Raw genomic sequence first — 15,314 nt, 5'->3', positions numbered from 1 at the left:
TTAAGGTATAAAGGAGCTAAATCTAAAATTTGTAATTAATCCTTTTATATTTTTCATTCTTCTTGAATTTTGTCTCAAATTTTGAATTGTGGAAGGCTTATTATCTTTTTAGCTGTGGAAAAATAAGATTTACTATTCAGATTTCAACATCAAGTAGAGCCTAAAAACATATGCTACGTTAGGCCTTACACTTTTTATACTGAAATTAATGCAGATAATGCAAGTAAGACTTTTTAAAAAAGATTTTATTTATTTATTCATGAGAGACACAGAGAGAGGCAGAGACACAAGCTGAGGGAGAAGTAGGCTCCATGCAGGGAGCCGGATGTGGGACTCCATCCCAGGACTCCAGGATCACGTTCTAAGCTAAAGGCAGATGCTCAAGCGCTGAGCCACCCAGGCGTCCCGCAAGTAAGACTTTAAATGAGCACTAAAAACATGACCCGTAATAAGTCACCATTCCATCTGAGGTCTCCTGGTAGTTACATCCCTTAGGATAGTGATGAGACAATTAAAGCCAGAGGACTGATGAATCCAGATAATTACAATTAAAAACAGCCAGATTCTCTGCACAGAATATACAATTATCGAATCACAATAATGTACACCTGAAACTAATATATCATTGTATATCAACTATATTTTGAGAATAAATTTTTTTTTAATTTTTTTATTTATTTATTATTTATGATAGTCACAGAGAGAGAGAGAGAGAGGCAGAGACATAGGCAGAGGGAGAAGCAGGCTCCATGCACCGGGAGCCCGACGTGGGATTCGATCCTGGGTCTCCAGGATCGCACCCTGGGCCAAAGGCAGGCGCCAAACCGCTGCGCCACCCAGGGATCCCGAGAATAAATTTTTTAAAAATAAAATAAAATTTAAAATAGCCAGTTTAACTCTAGCATATGAAACTATTAAAATACGCAAAGAAAAAGAATACTTTAATCTCAATCAAGGAACATAACAGGAAGTAGTTTCAAAAACTACTATTTAGGCTGCAGATCTAGACAATAGCCTAGTGTGTCTGAAACACTCCTCTTGAGAAGTTGGCTAATCTTCCGCAGGAACGCAATGATTATGCGGGAACTTTAGCAAGGCAGGCTGGAGAGGTGGTTCTTGAAGATCTAAAAAATGAAATGAATGTTATAGTTGAAACGTTTCCATTGATTTGCTAACTGAAACTGACCAAAAAGTAGAAAAAAACAAATGTCTGTTCTTATCAAAGTCCATATTTAATTTCATAACCACTGGAATATATTATATATTCAGGTTCTAAGTAGTCCTTGTCGTTGGCTTATGAAACTCAAAAACGAAATTGTTCCGGTTTAAGATATTAAAAAATATTAATTTGCTGCTTGCCTGTCCCTTGGCTTGTGAACGGATCATTATGTTTCATTATATTCTCATGTGAGCCTTGTATTTAATGGCAAGAAAGGTGAATCTAAAATGTTCGAGGTAGGGGGTTATTTTATTGTAGTGTGTTTAATATATTAAATATATACGAAAAGACATTCGACTATTTTAATTACTGGTCATGTGTAGTAAAAACATTTCATACTGTTAAAAGAAATAGCTATTTCCACGCAAGGATCGTGCAGTCATAGGTGAAGATGGTGCCCCACTGGTCCTGAGAACACACCTCGAGAGGGAGATGCAGGATTGGGGCGAGGGCCCCACAGCTAAGGGCTGAGGCCAACCAGGTCTCTGCAGGCAGGAAGGAGGTGAGTCACGGCGCCGGCTACGCAGAAAGCCAGCGGCTTGGCCGGGCGGGGGGGCGGGGGGACGGGAGTCGGGGGGCGGGGGCGCCTGGAAGGAAGGCTCTGCTGCTCCCGTCCCGAGGCGAGACCCTGGAACCACGGCGAGCGCAGGAGGGGGCCGCCCGGTCTGGGATCCGGGAGCTCCCGGACGCCTGGGCTCACAGAACCCGCGGCGGCACCACAGCCCAAACCTGGGGGACCGGAGGAGACATTTTGGGTGCACCGGCAAAACTCGTCCCCAGGGCTGGGGTCGTCCTGGCAACCAGAAGGGTGGTGTGTGCCAGTGTAAGTAACCCGGTCGGGCAACAGGTTCACGGCCTGGGTTCCGCAGGAACCCCTCTCGCCCCCCAAGTCCGAGTGCACGGAAAGCCGGGTCCTTTCTCCGCCGCGGGCTCGGAAGGACCGCCCGCAAGGACGACGGGCCGCGGGGCCGATGTCGCGGAAAGCCGCGGGGCAGCCGGGAGCTGGCGACCGAGCGCCGCCGGGCCCCCCCGCCCCCGGGGAGCGGGGCCGAGGGAGGACGCAGAGCCCGGCGCCGGCCTAGACGCGGGTCTCGGCTCGCGTTCCCTTCGCGGACGCAGGCACCGCCCGCCCGCCCGCCGCCCGGAGGCTGGCGCCGCGTGTCCGGCACCCAGAGGGCGGGCACCGGCCGCCGCTTGCAGAGCACCCGCCGCGCGCGGGGCTGCCGCTTCTCCGAGAGCCCAGTGAGTAGCCCCTCAGAAGTTTCCCTTTCCCGCCCCCGGGGGGGCCTCGGCTCCTCCCCGCGCCTGGGGCTCGGCCCCGCCGGGAAGCCCACCGCTCCCTCCCTGGAGGCCGCCGCCACCCGGGCTTGCAGGGCGCTGTGGTCCGGCTGCGGCGCGGCGGGGGGGAGGGGGAGCCGGGGCCCCGGGGCCCCGGGTGGGCCTTCGGGAGCCTGCAGGCGGGCCGTGGGCGCTTGGGGAACCTCGCAGGTGGGCCCGGCCTCCTGATGGCGGCCCAGGGACGCGGCCGCACGGACGCAGACCCCCTTGCCTTTCCGGATGGACGGCACCGGCCGTCACACGGACTGACCCGGTCCCACACGCGAAATAAATACGCAGAGAACTCGTTCACAACTTTATTGAAGAGACAGAAAGTGCCCTAAAACGGAGGGTCAGTGAATTTGCACTTGTCTTGCATCCACCGAGCAGGCGGCAGGTAGCGCACTGCTCCTGATGGTGAGCTACACAGAATCCGCACGCGCTGCAGAGCGCATTTCCCGTGGGGAAAAAGCGGTCACGGAGGCCCTTTTCGGGGCAGAGGGCTTACAGCAGAACTAGGGATGGTAGGAAAGCCGGACCGGCCACGGGAGGGTAGCCGCACAGAGGGAGAGGTGGAGGAAGCCAGGGCAGAGGAGGCAAGAAGACCACAGGAAAGGATGGCATGAGCGGCTGAGGTGGCCCCAGCAGCAGTGGCTCCTGAAGAACCCATATGCGATTCGGCTCCTGAATGAGGATGGTACGGCAGGGTCCACCCAAGTTAATGACGATGGGGGGGACCAGGGCCACGGGAGGCATGGTTCTGAACCTCACTGCCCTCTGGTGTCTCCTCCACTTGGCCCTCCTGTTCTTGAACCAAACCTAAAATCAGAGAGAGAGAGAGAGAGAGAGAAAAAAAAAGTTTAGTACATCGAGCACTGAATGTCATACGGGAAACAACACCGCAGCCCACTCTCTCTCTCTGCCCTGCACGGTGGAACCCGCACCGGGGAAGCTATTTCCTTCTCGCTAAAACATCCTAGGGAAGTTAGGGACACAGGCCTCCCTGCAGCTCACCCTGACACAGCAGCACCCACCAGGCGCCAGGCCCTGGCTCAGCTCACTGCTCTGACTCTGCCCTCCCACCCTGCGTATTGCTCTTGCCCCCTGTTCTCAGCAGCAGGTGTAGCGGAGGAACCGCGCTCCGTCCCTGCTGCCGCTGTTCCACCTGGGATGTCTGTGCCCTCACAGCTGACCACCAGCTGTCCAAGTCACCCCTAGTCACCAGGCAGGTGTCACGCCGCTTGTGGGGGAAGCTCAGGGCCATTCAAAAGTCCTGCTGCGGGGAACAACGCCCACCTTCCACGTACAGAAAATCATCAATAGGGACGCGCTGGATCTTTCCACGACAGCTTTCCCTTAAGGATGGATGGCTAAAGGTTTCATCTTCCGAAACCTCTCCCTAGCTTGAAAAGACGGTATTGTGAGCGAGGCTTGGGCACGGAGGGCCCAGGAGCCCGTGGCTTGTCTGGCTGGGACAGAAGGGAGCCGAGGCGGCGGACGCGACCTGAGTATTTTAGACGTTGGGGCAATGAATGTTTAGACTAACTAGGACCGGATTTAGTGAAATCCTTAAAATCATTGCCCAGCCAACGGGCTGAGGGAGTAGAGGCACACCACTGTCGCTGTTGTCAGTTCTGCAGCCTGCAGCCCGGACGTACCCTGCTCCAGGCTCTCCTGGGCTCAGCACCCGGTCAGCTCACTCTGCTCGGGCTACAGTTCCAGCACCCTGGACAGGACCCCCGCTGCCCAGCAGGGCAGGGCTCCCTAGACCCCCTCGACTCAGCCGGGAGGGCCCCTTCCCACCCCTTATTCTTTTTTTTTTTTTTTAATTTTTTATTTATTTATGATAGTCACAGAGAGAGAGAGAGAGGCGCAGAGACACAGGCAGAGGGAGAAGCAGGCTCCATGCACCGGGAGCCCGACGTGGGATTCGATCCCGGGTCTCCAGGATCGCGCCCTGGGCCAAAGGCAGGCGCCAAACCGCTGCGCCACCCAGGGATCCCCCACCCCTTATTCTTGTTTCTGTTTTTCGCTGAAGGATAATTGACCTACAATATTGTATTCATCTCGGGCGTACGACATACTGATTCCACGGTTCTCTACTCACAAGATGGCTCGCCGCCATAAGTGGAATCACCACCCTTCAAGGCCATACAAAAATGATGGCAGTGTTACTGACTATATTCCCTATGTCATACTCTTCATCCCCGGGACTGATTTATTTTTTTTAACTGACCTTGGTACCTCCTAATCCGCCTCACTTGTTTGGCTTGTCCCCCCAACCCCACCCCTCCCCTCTGGCAACCTCGATTTTGTCCTCTGTATTTGAGCCGGTATCTGCTTTGTTTGTTCGTTTCTTTTGTTCTGATGACTCCACACGTATAAGTGCAATCACATGGTATTCCTGGGGTTCCTCGGTGGCAGTTGAGCGTCTGCCTTCGGCTCAGGTCACGATCTCAGGGTCCTGGAGTGGAGCCCTGTGTAGGGCTCCCTGCTTGCAGGGAACCTGCTTCTCCCTCTCCTCCCTGCTCATGCTCTCTCTCACTACTTATTGTTTCTCTCTAATAAATAAACAAAATCCTTTTTAAAAGATCATACGGTATTCTTAAGGCAAGAAGGTGACACTGACATTTTAGGAAGACCGTCAGCCACCGTGTGGGTGAGGAGTCACAAAATGGCTCCTCTCTGACACCTGCCAACTGTGAACCCTACAAATGAAACCTGTGCTTTGGAGGCCACTGTCCTCTCTGCATCCTACTTAACGGAATTTCTTTGTATTTCGTATTAGACATTCCCAATTTGCAAATGTCCCTTGAGACCAGGGGCCTCTACTCTTCTCCGTTGACTCATTTTCCCTCTGCCATCTTCCTGGTTGGCCTTCCTGCTGCATGAAAATGTAGTCTAACAACACCAGTGCTGTGGACCTCATCTTGGGGGATCCAAGTTCACCGGAGGCCAAATCTACATAAATGCAAAGTAGCCTACGTGACATAGTCACCGATACTAGTTCCATATTTCTAATACTGGATTCAGAAAACAACTCTCACTGCAGGTGGGGGACATCCGTCAAAATCGTCTTCGCACAGGGACCCCTGGGTGGCTCAGCGGTTGAACGTCTGTCTTTGGCTCAGGGCGTGATCCCGGGGTTCTGGGATCGAGTCCCGCATCGGGCTGCCTGTGAGGCGCCTGCTTCTCCCTCTGCCTGTGTCTCTGCCTCTCTCTCTCTCTCTCTCTCTCAATGTTTAAAAAAAATCGTCTTCACACACTCTATGATCTCAGTTGTATGTGGAATCTAAAAATGAAAAACCCAACCACTTCATAGGAAATCAGATCAGATTTGTGACCACTAGAAGGGGTGGGTGCAGAAACTGCCTGAGGGTGGTCAAAAGGTAAAAACTTGCAGTGACTATACTGATGACTATACTGAGCCCTGCCTTATGGGATATAGGACAGTTTAGAGATTCAATTTCAAGACTTCTAGTCACAAAGAACAAACTGTTTGCTTTCCTTTTTTCTCTTTTTCCTTTTTAAATCTCTCTCTCTAGGACATGATGGATGGTAACTAAACCTACCATGGTAATCATTTCACAATATACGTAAGGCAGATCATTATGCTGTACACCTCAAATTTATACAAGGCTGTATGTAACATGTCTTAATAAAACTGGGGAAAATTGGGCAGCCCCGGTGGCACAGCGGTTTAGTGCTACCCTCAGCCCGGGGTGTGATCCTGGAGACCTGGGATCGACTCCCACGTCGGGCTCCCTGCATGGAGCCTGCTTCTCCTTCTGCCTGTCTCTCTCTCTCTCTCTCTCTCTCTCTCTCTGTGTGTGTGTGTGTGTGTGTGTCTGTCATGAATAAAATAATCTTTAAAAAAAAACTGGGGAAAACGTGTGCGAAAATTCATGCTGTAGAGTTTGCAAAGGGAGGAGGAAGGACATTAGGTGTTTTTCCTCATTTGTTTCTCATGGGTCCTTTGCCCTTCAGAACCCCGCTGAAAGAGCATTATGCAAGCCCATGGAGGGGAAAATCAACCCGCCCACGCTTTTTTTTTTTTTTAAAGATTTTATTTATTTACTAGTGAGAGACACACACAGAGAGAGAAGCAAAGACATAGGCAGAGGGAGAAGCAGGCTCCATGCAGGGAACCTGATTTGGGACTCGATCCCGTGACTCAGGATCACGCCCTGGGCCAAAGGCAGACGCTCAACCACTGAGCCACCCAGGCGTCCCCAACCCACCCACACTCAAGGGTGTCTGTCTTCTCTGAGCTTGCTTGGCCCGCTTGACAGAGCAGAGGGGCCTGGGCCTCCCCAGCCCTGGCCACGCCTGCTTCGCCGCAGCCCAGCCCCTGCTCTCTGGGGCCTGCTTTGCTGGGCTGCCTGGGTGGCCTCCCCGTGTCCACTTCTGCAGCCCCTTTCCTTCACAGAAGTAGACCCTGTGCGTGCGGCAGAGCTAACAAGCCCACCCTGAGTTTTCTTTTCCATTCTTTCCCTCTTATTTCTCTTTTTCCCCCCCAAATTATCCTTTGATTCCACTTAGGCTTTCTGTGGTTTCAATCACCCCTTGATCCATCGAGCCACAAGTGAGCCGTCCCTGACTGAGCCAAGGACAAAGTCTTTCCAATTGCCCCCGGCAGAACCCAGCCTGAGCTAAGAGCCAGTCCCCACTAGTGACCAATTCCACACAATCTCTTCCTAAAAGGACAAAGGACGATAAAAATCACAGGTGTCAGACATTCCCAAACGGAATCTTCACCAGTGCATTTGGTAGTTTCAGAAATTGGAACGTGAGTCACATCCCCGAGGCACAGGTCACGCCTTATGCTTCCACCTGTGTTAGGATGGCTTCCACCTGGTTAGATTGGCCTCCACCTTTGTTAGGTTGGTGGAACCCTGTTTGAACTTGTTGTTTCCGTTTCTTTTGTCTTCTAGACAGATTTCAAAGGTTGCACCGGGGCATCTCCACCATAATGCACAACCTACTGTCTAGCAGTGTTTTCAGGCTGACGCATCCAGGAGTTCCAGAAAATGAAGAAGTAGCCCTGCCACTCTCCACACCTCTTTACCAAACCCTTCAAAGCAATAGCTCTAAAACTAAGTAAATGAAATTTAAAAGCTTTTAAATGCAATCTTTTTTTTTTTTTTTTTTTTGAATTAAAAAGTGAAATTCCTGGGCAGCCCCGGTGGTTCAGTGGTTTAGCGCCGCCTTCGGCCCGGGGCGTGACCCTGGAGACCCAGGATCGAGTCCCACGTCAGGCTCCCTGCATGGAGCCTGCTTCTCCCTCTCTGCCTGTGTGTCTATGCCTCGCTCTCTCTGTCTGTCAGGAATAAACAAATAAAATCTCTTTTAAAAAAAGTGAAATTCCCTTCACCTGAATCCTAGAGCAAGAAATCATACCTATAAAACCACCACCACCACCACCACAACAACCAAATACAGCAGGAGTTCCGGGCACTTGCACAAAAAGCCTAAAAGCAGTAATAGTAAAAATAAATACATTTCTGAACTTTTAAAATAAAATGAAAAAAATAAAAATAAGATTAAAACTAAATTACAGTAATTTTATAATTGAAAGATAAAATTGCTTTCGTGTGAATCCTACAACAAAAACATCATGTATTAAAAGTGAACACCAAGAGCAGGAGGCCTAGGCAGTTGTACTTTATGCTACACCCTCCCCATAAGTCTCAGCTTAACTGGACGTAAGGTTCTTGCTTCTCTGCTGTGTCATAGGTGTGACATCTTCCCCGAAGCCAATGCCCAAATATTTGTCAATTCACTCCTTTTGCAAACAGCTTATGCTTGTTTTCTGTAGATTAGTCTAATTAAACTCCTTGGTGCATTAATGTGAACGATTTCTACTTCAGACTCCATCTGGATGTGTCCCGACAATGAAGTGTCGCCTAAGTGATAACCCGTTCAGAAGATGCGCTCTGTGTGAGTATGTGTGCTTTTGGGCATTGATTTCTTTATAGTTCTATAAAATACATATGTTTAAGTATATAGTATTATAAAATGTGCTCTGTCTAAATATATTATGTATAGGGACACCTGGGTGGCTCAGTGGTTGAGCCTGTGTGCCTTCCGCTCAGGGCGTGACCCCGGACTCCCGGGATCGAGTCCCGCATCCGGCTCCCTGCGAGGAGCCTGCTTCTCTCTCTGCCTGCGTCTCTGCCTTCTTCGTGAATAAATAAAAATCTTTTAAAAAATATATATATATATTTACATATATATATGTATATGTAAAATTATGTACAATATCTACTGGTGTCTCCAAGTTAAATGTAAGTAATTTATACGTAAATATATATATGAACTCCATAAATATACCATCATATTATACTGATCAAATAATACGCGATGACTATATTCTAGAGAACCATTAATACCACATAATGATCTTACGATATCAACATATTGATGTGCTAATGAATAACATCAATTCATAGTACGTGACCATTGATTCGTATTTTTGTTTTAAGATTTTATTTATTCATTCATTCATGAGAGACACAGAGAGAGGCAGAGATATAGGCAGAGGGAGAAGCAGGCTCCATGCAGGGAGCCCGATGTGGGACTCGATCCCGGGACTCCAGGATCGTGCCCTGGGCCAAAGGCAGGCGCCAAACCGCCGAGCCACCCAGGGATCCCATTGATCTGTATGTGATCCGTAATTAATACAGTAAGGAACACGCTATTGGCTATATTATTATACAGGGATTATATGGCAATTCTATGTTACAGATGACTATCAATATGGGTGATAATTATATGAATTGTATATGACCTCTATAAATGTATTTTATGTTGGCTATAGCAATGATGTCCTACGGATATCTATGGTGTTTATCTGCTATAGGAGATACTCAGGAACTCCAATAAAAAAATATACGGGGAACAAATAAAAAGGAGATACTTAGGAAAAGAAAAGAATATGCTTTTGATATCCTGCATATTTTTACATGTACACTTAACATATCAAATACATATTCTGGGGATCCCTGGGTGGCTCAGCGGTTTGGCGCCTGCCTTTGGCCCAGGGCACGATCCTGGAGTCCCGGGATCGAGTCCCGCGTCGGGCTCCCGGCATGGAGCCTGCTTCTCCTTCCTCCTGTGTCTCTGCCTCTCTCTCTCTCTCTCTCTCTCTGTGTGTGTGTGTGTCTGTCATAAATAAATAATAAATAAATAAATAAATAAATAAATCTTTAAAAAATACATATTCTGTATTAGATAAATATATAGGCATATGTTCTACAAATTAAATGTATTTTATGTATTCTATAATTTATGTTACTACATTCCATATATTTCTACAGTACATATTTATAATATATAAAGTATATGTTAGTATATAGATCTATATTGCGTACAAAAACAGCACATATACTGTATATGATCTATACTTGTGATTATCTTTCTATTTCCATTTTTTTAGTTAGTTAATTTTTAAAGATGCTCTTTATTTATTCGTGAGAGACGCACAGAGAGAGAGGCAGAGACACAGGCACAGGGAGAAGCAGGCTCCATTCCGGGAGCCCCATGTGGGACTCGATCCGAGGACTCTGGGATCACACGCCCTGAGCCAAAGGCAGACGCTCAACCGCTGAGCCACCCAGGCGTCCCTATTTATACTACATTTAAAAATCTATATAAATATGTGTATTATTCGTCTAATTCAGTGACATCTAAAAGTATACATAGGTACAGTTAATACAAACGTATATGTAGATTTGTATATAAGCGATCCCCTACTATACTAATTTTTTCATTCCTTTTAGGAAATGACATTCCCTCTGGAAATGGGCAATTTCCAAAACCTGGGCTTTAGGTATCCCATGTCCCGTACCCCCCGCCTTCCTCACACCCCCCCCTCCTGCCCCAGACCCAAAAGTTCAACAACACTCCGTTCCCAAATCTAGAAAAGGCAACAAAAACCCAGGAAGGTGAGAAGCTCTCTCTAGGACAACGGTGCCCAAGTCCTGATGCCAGTTTTAGAATGCCTCCCAGCCACTTTGTTTTTTTTGAGGTTTACTGACCTGCACTCTGGCTTCAGACACATCCATGAATCTTGCAAGCTCCTGGCTGAGGGGAGAAAATCACAAGTATTCAGTATGTGGAGTTTGGGGTGAATTAAATAAAATACAGTGTATTTTGTTCCTCTCTTTAAAAAGTTTTTTTTTTTGGGGGGGGGGGGGAAATGTCAGTGGCATTTTTCTGAACCAGTCTCTACACTGGAAAAAGTCACACCATTTCAGGATTTACAGCGAGATTCAGTTGACAGAGAATTTCAGGAAAGCCAAGTGTCGCGGGTAAAGGAGGCACAGTCCCCAAGAACACACGACACTCTGATGCAGTGTCTTTTAGTGTTACCAACTTGAAAATGAAGAAAAATGCCTGAGGAACTACCTCTATGGACTTTCAGTCGTTGCTCTTACCCATTTTATGGGATTAAACTAGAGCCCTAAAACAAGGTGCGGCCCATCCATCTCTCTCTCTCTCTGTCTCCCTCTCTCAGCGATGATCAAGTTGGAGTACATTGCTGCTGGGTGCTAAGGGATGGCACAAACTGCTGTTCATTCTTTGGTTGTGTTTAAAGTGTGGGTATCACTAAATTCCCCCCCCTCCTCTGTCCCCGAGCACGGCAGCAGAAACCATACCCCCCCCCCACAACACACACACACACACACACACACACACACACTGTTCTGTAATGGCTAGCTTGAGGCTTCCTTTTCTGGGGCAGTTTTCTGCCAAGCAAAATTTAAATTTAATTTCTATTCAGATTTAACTTTTATTTTTTTCAAAGATTTTACGTATTTATTTGAGAGACAGTGAGAGAGAGAGAGAGCAAGTGCACAGGAGCAGGGGCAGAAGAGAGGGAGAAGCGGACTCCCTGCCGAGCAGGGAGCCAGCCCCACTTGGGGTCCAATCCCAGGACTCTGGGATCCTGACCTCAGATGAAGAAGGCAGAAGCCTAACCCATCGAGCCACCCAGGCGCCCTCAGATTTTATTTTCAAAGAATCTCTACAGCCGGTGTGGAACTCCAACTTCCCACCCCAAATCAAGAGTCACATTCTCTACTGCCTGAGCCAGCCAGGCGCCCCCTTTTCTTTTCTTTTCTTTCTTTCTTTTTTTTTTTTTTAATTTTAAGATTTTCAAAGACCTTGAGCAAAATTTCAGGGCATGCAGAATATTCACTCATCCAGACAGTTTTTCAGCTGCAGTATTTAAAAATGTACAACGCGGGCAGCCCGGGTGTGTCAGCGGTTTAGCGCCTGCCTTCAGCCCAGGCTGTGATCCTGGAGACCGAGGATAGAGTCCCACGTCAGGCTTCCTGCGTGGAGCCTGCTTCTCCCTCAGCCTCTCTCTCTCTTTGTGTCTCTCAGGAATAAATAAAAAAAAATCTTTTTAAAATAGGACATAGCTACTTAAAAAAAATGTACAAGTTGGTGCAGGGGCCCTACGGTGAGCGTAGAGATTCCTTCAACCCAATAAGATTTTAGAAATCAGCGCAGAAATACTTGAGGACGAGAGGACTGATCAGGATTTCATTCATTCATTCATTCATTCATTCATTCGACACACACACACACACACACACACACACACACACACACAGAGAGGGAGGCAGAGACACAGGCAGAGAGAGAAGCAGGCTCCATGCAGGGAGCCCACGTGGGGCTCCATGCCGGGTCTCCAGGATCACGCCCTGGGCGGAAGGCGGCGCCAAACCTCTGAGCCACCCGGGCTGCCCTGCCGCGATCAGGATTTTAAACCACCTTAGTAGGTAGGACCCTAAGCCGGTTGCGCCCTCCGCCCCCCTCGCCTCTCGCCCACGGTGTTCGGCGGGACTTGTTTATGTCACCAGCTGGTGGACGCGCTGGCCCGAGCACATGGGCTTAACTTCCGCCGTCGCCGCCCTGGCCCCGCCCCCGGAGCGCTGGGCTCCCGACAACCGCCCGAGGCCGAGCCCGGAGCCCCAGTGCCCAGCCGGCCCCCCGCCGCCTCGAGGCCGGTAGCTTAGACTTCAGCCTCGAGGAGAGAGACGGGTGATAACCGGCCCCGGGCCCTCCCGCTCCCCGGCGCCCCGCGGGGCAGCCGGCTTACCGCGTAGGCGCGCTGGGGTACTGGGTGCGCTGGAACACGCTCTCCAGCTCATGCAGCTGCACGCGGCTGAACACGATGCGCTGGCCCGCCTGCTGCCCGTTGCCCGGCAGGGGACACGCGACGGTGGCCTGGGGCGGCCGCCCTGGCGCTGGGCCCTGGTCGCCGTGCCCCTGGGGGGTCCCGTCGCCCGCCGGCAGTGGAAATCCCGCGGCCTCGTCACCCATTGCCTCCTCGCCGTCGCGCTGGCCTTCACCGTCACGGTCGCGCTGGCCCTGACCGTCGTCACCGTCGCGCTGGCCCTGACCGTCACCGTCGCGCTGGCCCTGACCGTCACCCTCGCCGTCACCGTCACCGTCACCGTCACCCTCGCCGTCAGCTGCCTCCATGACCTGGTCTGCTCCCCCGCCGTGGTCAGGTGTGAACTCGGCCGCCGCTCCCTCGTGGGTCAGCGACATGGCCACAGGCTGGGTTTCTGCAAAGGAGGAAAGCCACACGGAGAGATCAGGGCATCGGAGCCTAGGCTGTGGGAGGCGGGAGGCAAGGGGCAGCAGCATCTGCGGGGCGTCGGGCCTGCTCCCCTCGCCCAGGGAACCTTCGTTTCTGGGGCTTGATGGAGGCACGTGTCCCAACCGGCACCGACCCTGCGGCTCTTCCCCGCCCTCGTCGACTCCCGGGCCGAGGAAGCCCATGACTTCGTCCCTGCGTCGGCTCAGAGGCTCCATAGCCCTCGCGCTGTTCCCTGCAGATCCCGCGCGGGGTCCTCCTGGATCCGTGGGTCGGGCGCAGAGAGGTGCCGCGCCGCCAGGCTCCCACGGAGCGGTCCTCGCGCTGTCAGGTTCCCCCCGCTTCTGAGCAGACGGCCTCTCTCTATCTATATACACCCCCTCCGGAGCGGGGCGGGGTGGGCTCGCCGAGGTGCGCATGCGGCTGGGCTTGGTACCCCCCGGGCGGTGCACTTGCAGGGAGAGCTCCGGTGGGGAGCACTTTCTTTGCCCAGTGCATCCGTCGGTCAATGCCTAGCGAGACAGGTTGAGTCTTCTTCAAGTCCCAGCTAGGCTCATGCGCCCCAAATCTGGGGAGGCTGAGAGGCAGACCTCCCCCTAGCTCTGGAGCCCTTGCAGAAGAAGTGTTGGGAGAATGTCTCTTGGGCCGGCCCTGCGTATCCAGCGGCGGCGACTAGGCAGGGAATAGGCATCCGACGAATGTCACGGGCTCCGAGGTGCCACTTGGAGGTTTTTCTGTGAGGCGCCTCAAGTCAGAGCCCGCCAGACTCCCCCTTCCCCCCCGCCCCCCCGCCAGACTCCCGGGTACCCGAGAACAGAAGCTTGGGCTCGGCTCTTCTGAGCGTGCCTGGTGCTCAGACGCGCACTATGCACAGAAAACCGAGCTTGCGCCTTGAGAATGTCCGGCGCCTCTAGAATTTGAGTAATTTGAGCCCGTCTCGGTACAGGGCTCCGAACCCGCACAGCGCTCAGGGCGTTCCTGGTCTGCTGGAACTGTACGAGCTCCGGCTTGGTGGCGTTTTTCCCAGGCCCTTGGCTCAGACCTTTGTTTCTCTCATTGCAACCATGGATCCTGAATCCCGTTTGGGCTCAGCGTCTATGCCTCTGCCCAGATGCTCTAGACAAGCATGCATGTATGCCCCTTAGGGTGGGACCCTTGGGATCTGGGTGATGACCCACCCTCTTTCTTGCCACCGTTTCTCCCCCACCCCTTTCCCTCCTCCCCTTAGTTTTTCTTCGTGTGTGTGTGTGTGTGTGTGTGTGTTTCAAAGATGTTATTTATATATTCATGAGAGACACAGAGAGAGAGGAGGCAGAGACACAGGCAGAGGGAGAAGCAGGCTCCGTGCAGGGAGCCCGACGTGGGACTCGATCCCGGGACCCCAGGATCGCGCCCCGGGACCGACGACGGCGGCCCTAAACCGCTGAGCCACCGGGGCTGCCCCCAGAGCTGTTTTACAGATGCCCCAGCACTTTTGTTAGTATCCTGAATTTTGAACATAGATTCCAACAACGGGTCCTGTGCCGGACAACGGACTTGACTTACCCTACGTTTACCGCACAGCCTCACTCCTCCAACTCCATTTGAAATCAGAAGCTGGGCAGCCCGGGTAGCTCGGCGGTTTAGCGCCGCCTTCGGCCCAGGGCCTGATCCTGGAGACCTGGGATCCAGTCCCACGTCGCGCTCCCTGCATGGAGTCGGCTTCTCTCTCTGCCTGTGTCTCTGCCTCTCTCTCTGCCCCCACCCCCACCCCCGTGTATTTAAATAGATAAAAGATCTTTAAATAAATTGAAATCAGAAGCTGCCTCATTTCTGTGGGCTCCTAAAACGCATCTCGGGCCCTAGGTGCCTCACTAACTGTGCCTAAGGGGATGGAAGCGCGCCCCTTGCCCCGTGCTCCTGCAGGAGGGGCAAGAAACTAACTACAAAAGGTCTGTGGACCGATTCATTTTCAAAGAGGCGGTAAGGGATGGCAGTAGGACTGCCTCCTCCTGGCTCACACCCAATGTTTCCTCCCCAGGTTGGCCCCTCGTTGGGTGCCACAGGCGCCCACCCCACCCCACGCCCTCTTGGCCCGACTGGACCCAAGGCACAACTGTGGACTTGAGATCAGTTACTGCGTGAGAGACCTACAAGGGTTTTCCTCCTCTTGGTGTTCCACTA

At 51.4% G+C, this 15,314-nt stretch overlaps 2 protein-coding genes across 4 annotated transcripts; both read right to left on the bottom strand.

Annotated features, from left to right (window-relative positions):
• Positions 1–228: 228 nt before the first annotated feature.
• On the bottom strand, positions 229–2,991 carry LOC140628435 (uncharacterized). Its single transcript, XM_072817798.1, has 3 exons — positions 2,976–2,991; positions 1,640–2,768; positions 229–1,124 (listed from the first exon to the last, which is right to left on the bottom strand). Exons 1-3 carry the CDS (start codon positions 2,989–2,991, stop codon positions 1,076–1,078), a joined length of 1,194 nt encoding a protein of 397 aa, XP_072673899.1. The 3' UTR covers positions 229–1,075.
• LOC140627498 (uncharacterized) lies at positions 2,847–13,921 on the bottom strand. Of its 3 annotated transcripts, none has more exons than XM_072815858.1 (4): positions 13,240–13,920; positions 12,648–13,119; positions 10,576–10,621; positions 2,847–3,355 (listed from the first exon to the last, which is right to left on the bottom strand). In XM_072815858.1, the coding sequence occupies exons 1-4, from the start codon at positions 13,568–13,570 to the stop codon at positions 3,041–3,043; spliced, it is 1,164 nt and encodes a 387-aa protein (XP_072671959.1). In that variant the 5' UTR covers positions 13,571–13,920; the 3' UTR covers positions 2,847–3,040. The 3 variants fall into 3 exon arrangements, with proteins under 3 accessions (XP_072671959.1, XP_072671960.1, XP_072671958.1); XM_072815859.1 differs by having other exon boundaries at positions 13,288–13,917; XM_072815857.1 differs by having other exon boundaries at positions 12,648–13,921.
• Positions 13,922–15,314: the final 1,393 nt, after the last annotated feature.

This window comes from Canis lupus, chromosome X (genome assembly GCF_048164855.1).
Source record: "Canis lupus baileyi chromosome X, mCanLup2.hap1, whole genome shotgun sequence".
In the NCBI taxonomy this organism is placed as follows: domain Eukaryota; kingdom Metazoa; phylum Chordata; class Mammalia; order Carnivora; family Canidae; genus Canis; species Canis lupus.
Note: the sequence above shows the minus strand (reverse complement) of the source record. Positions and strands in the feature narration are given on the sequence as shown.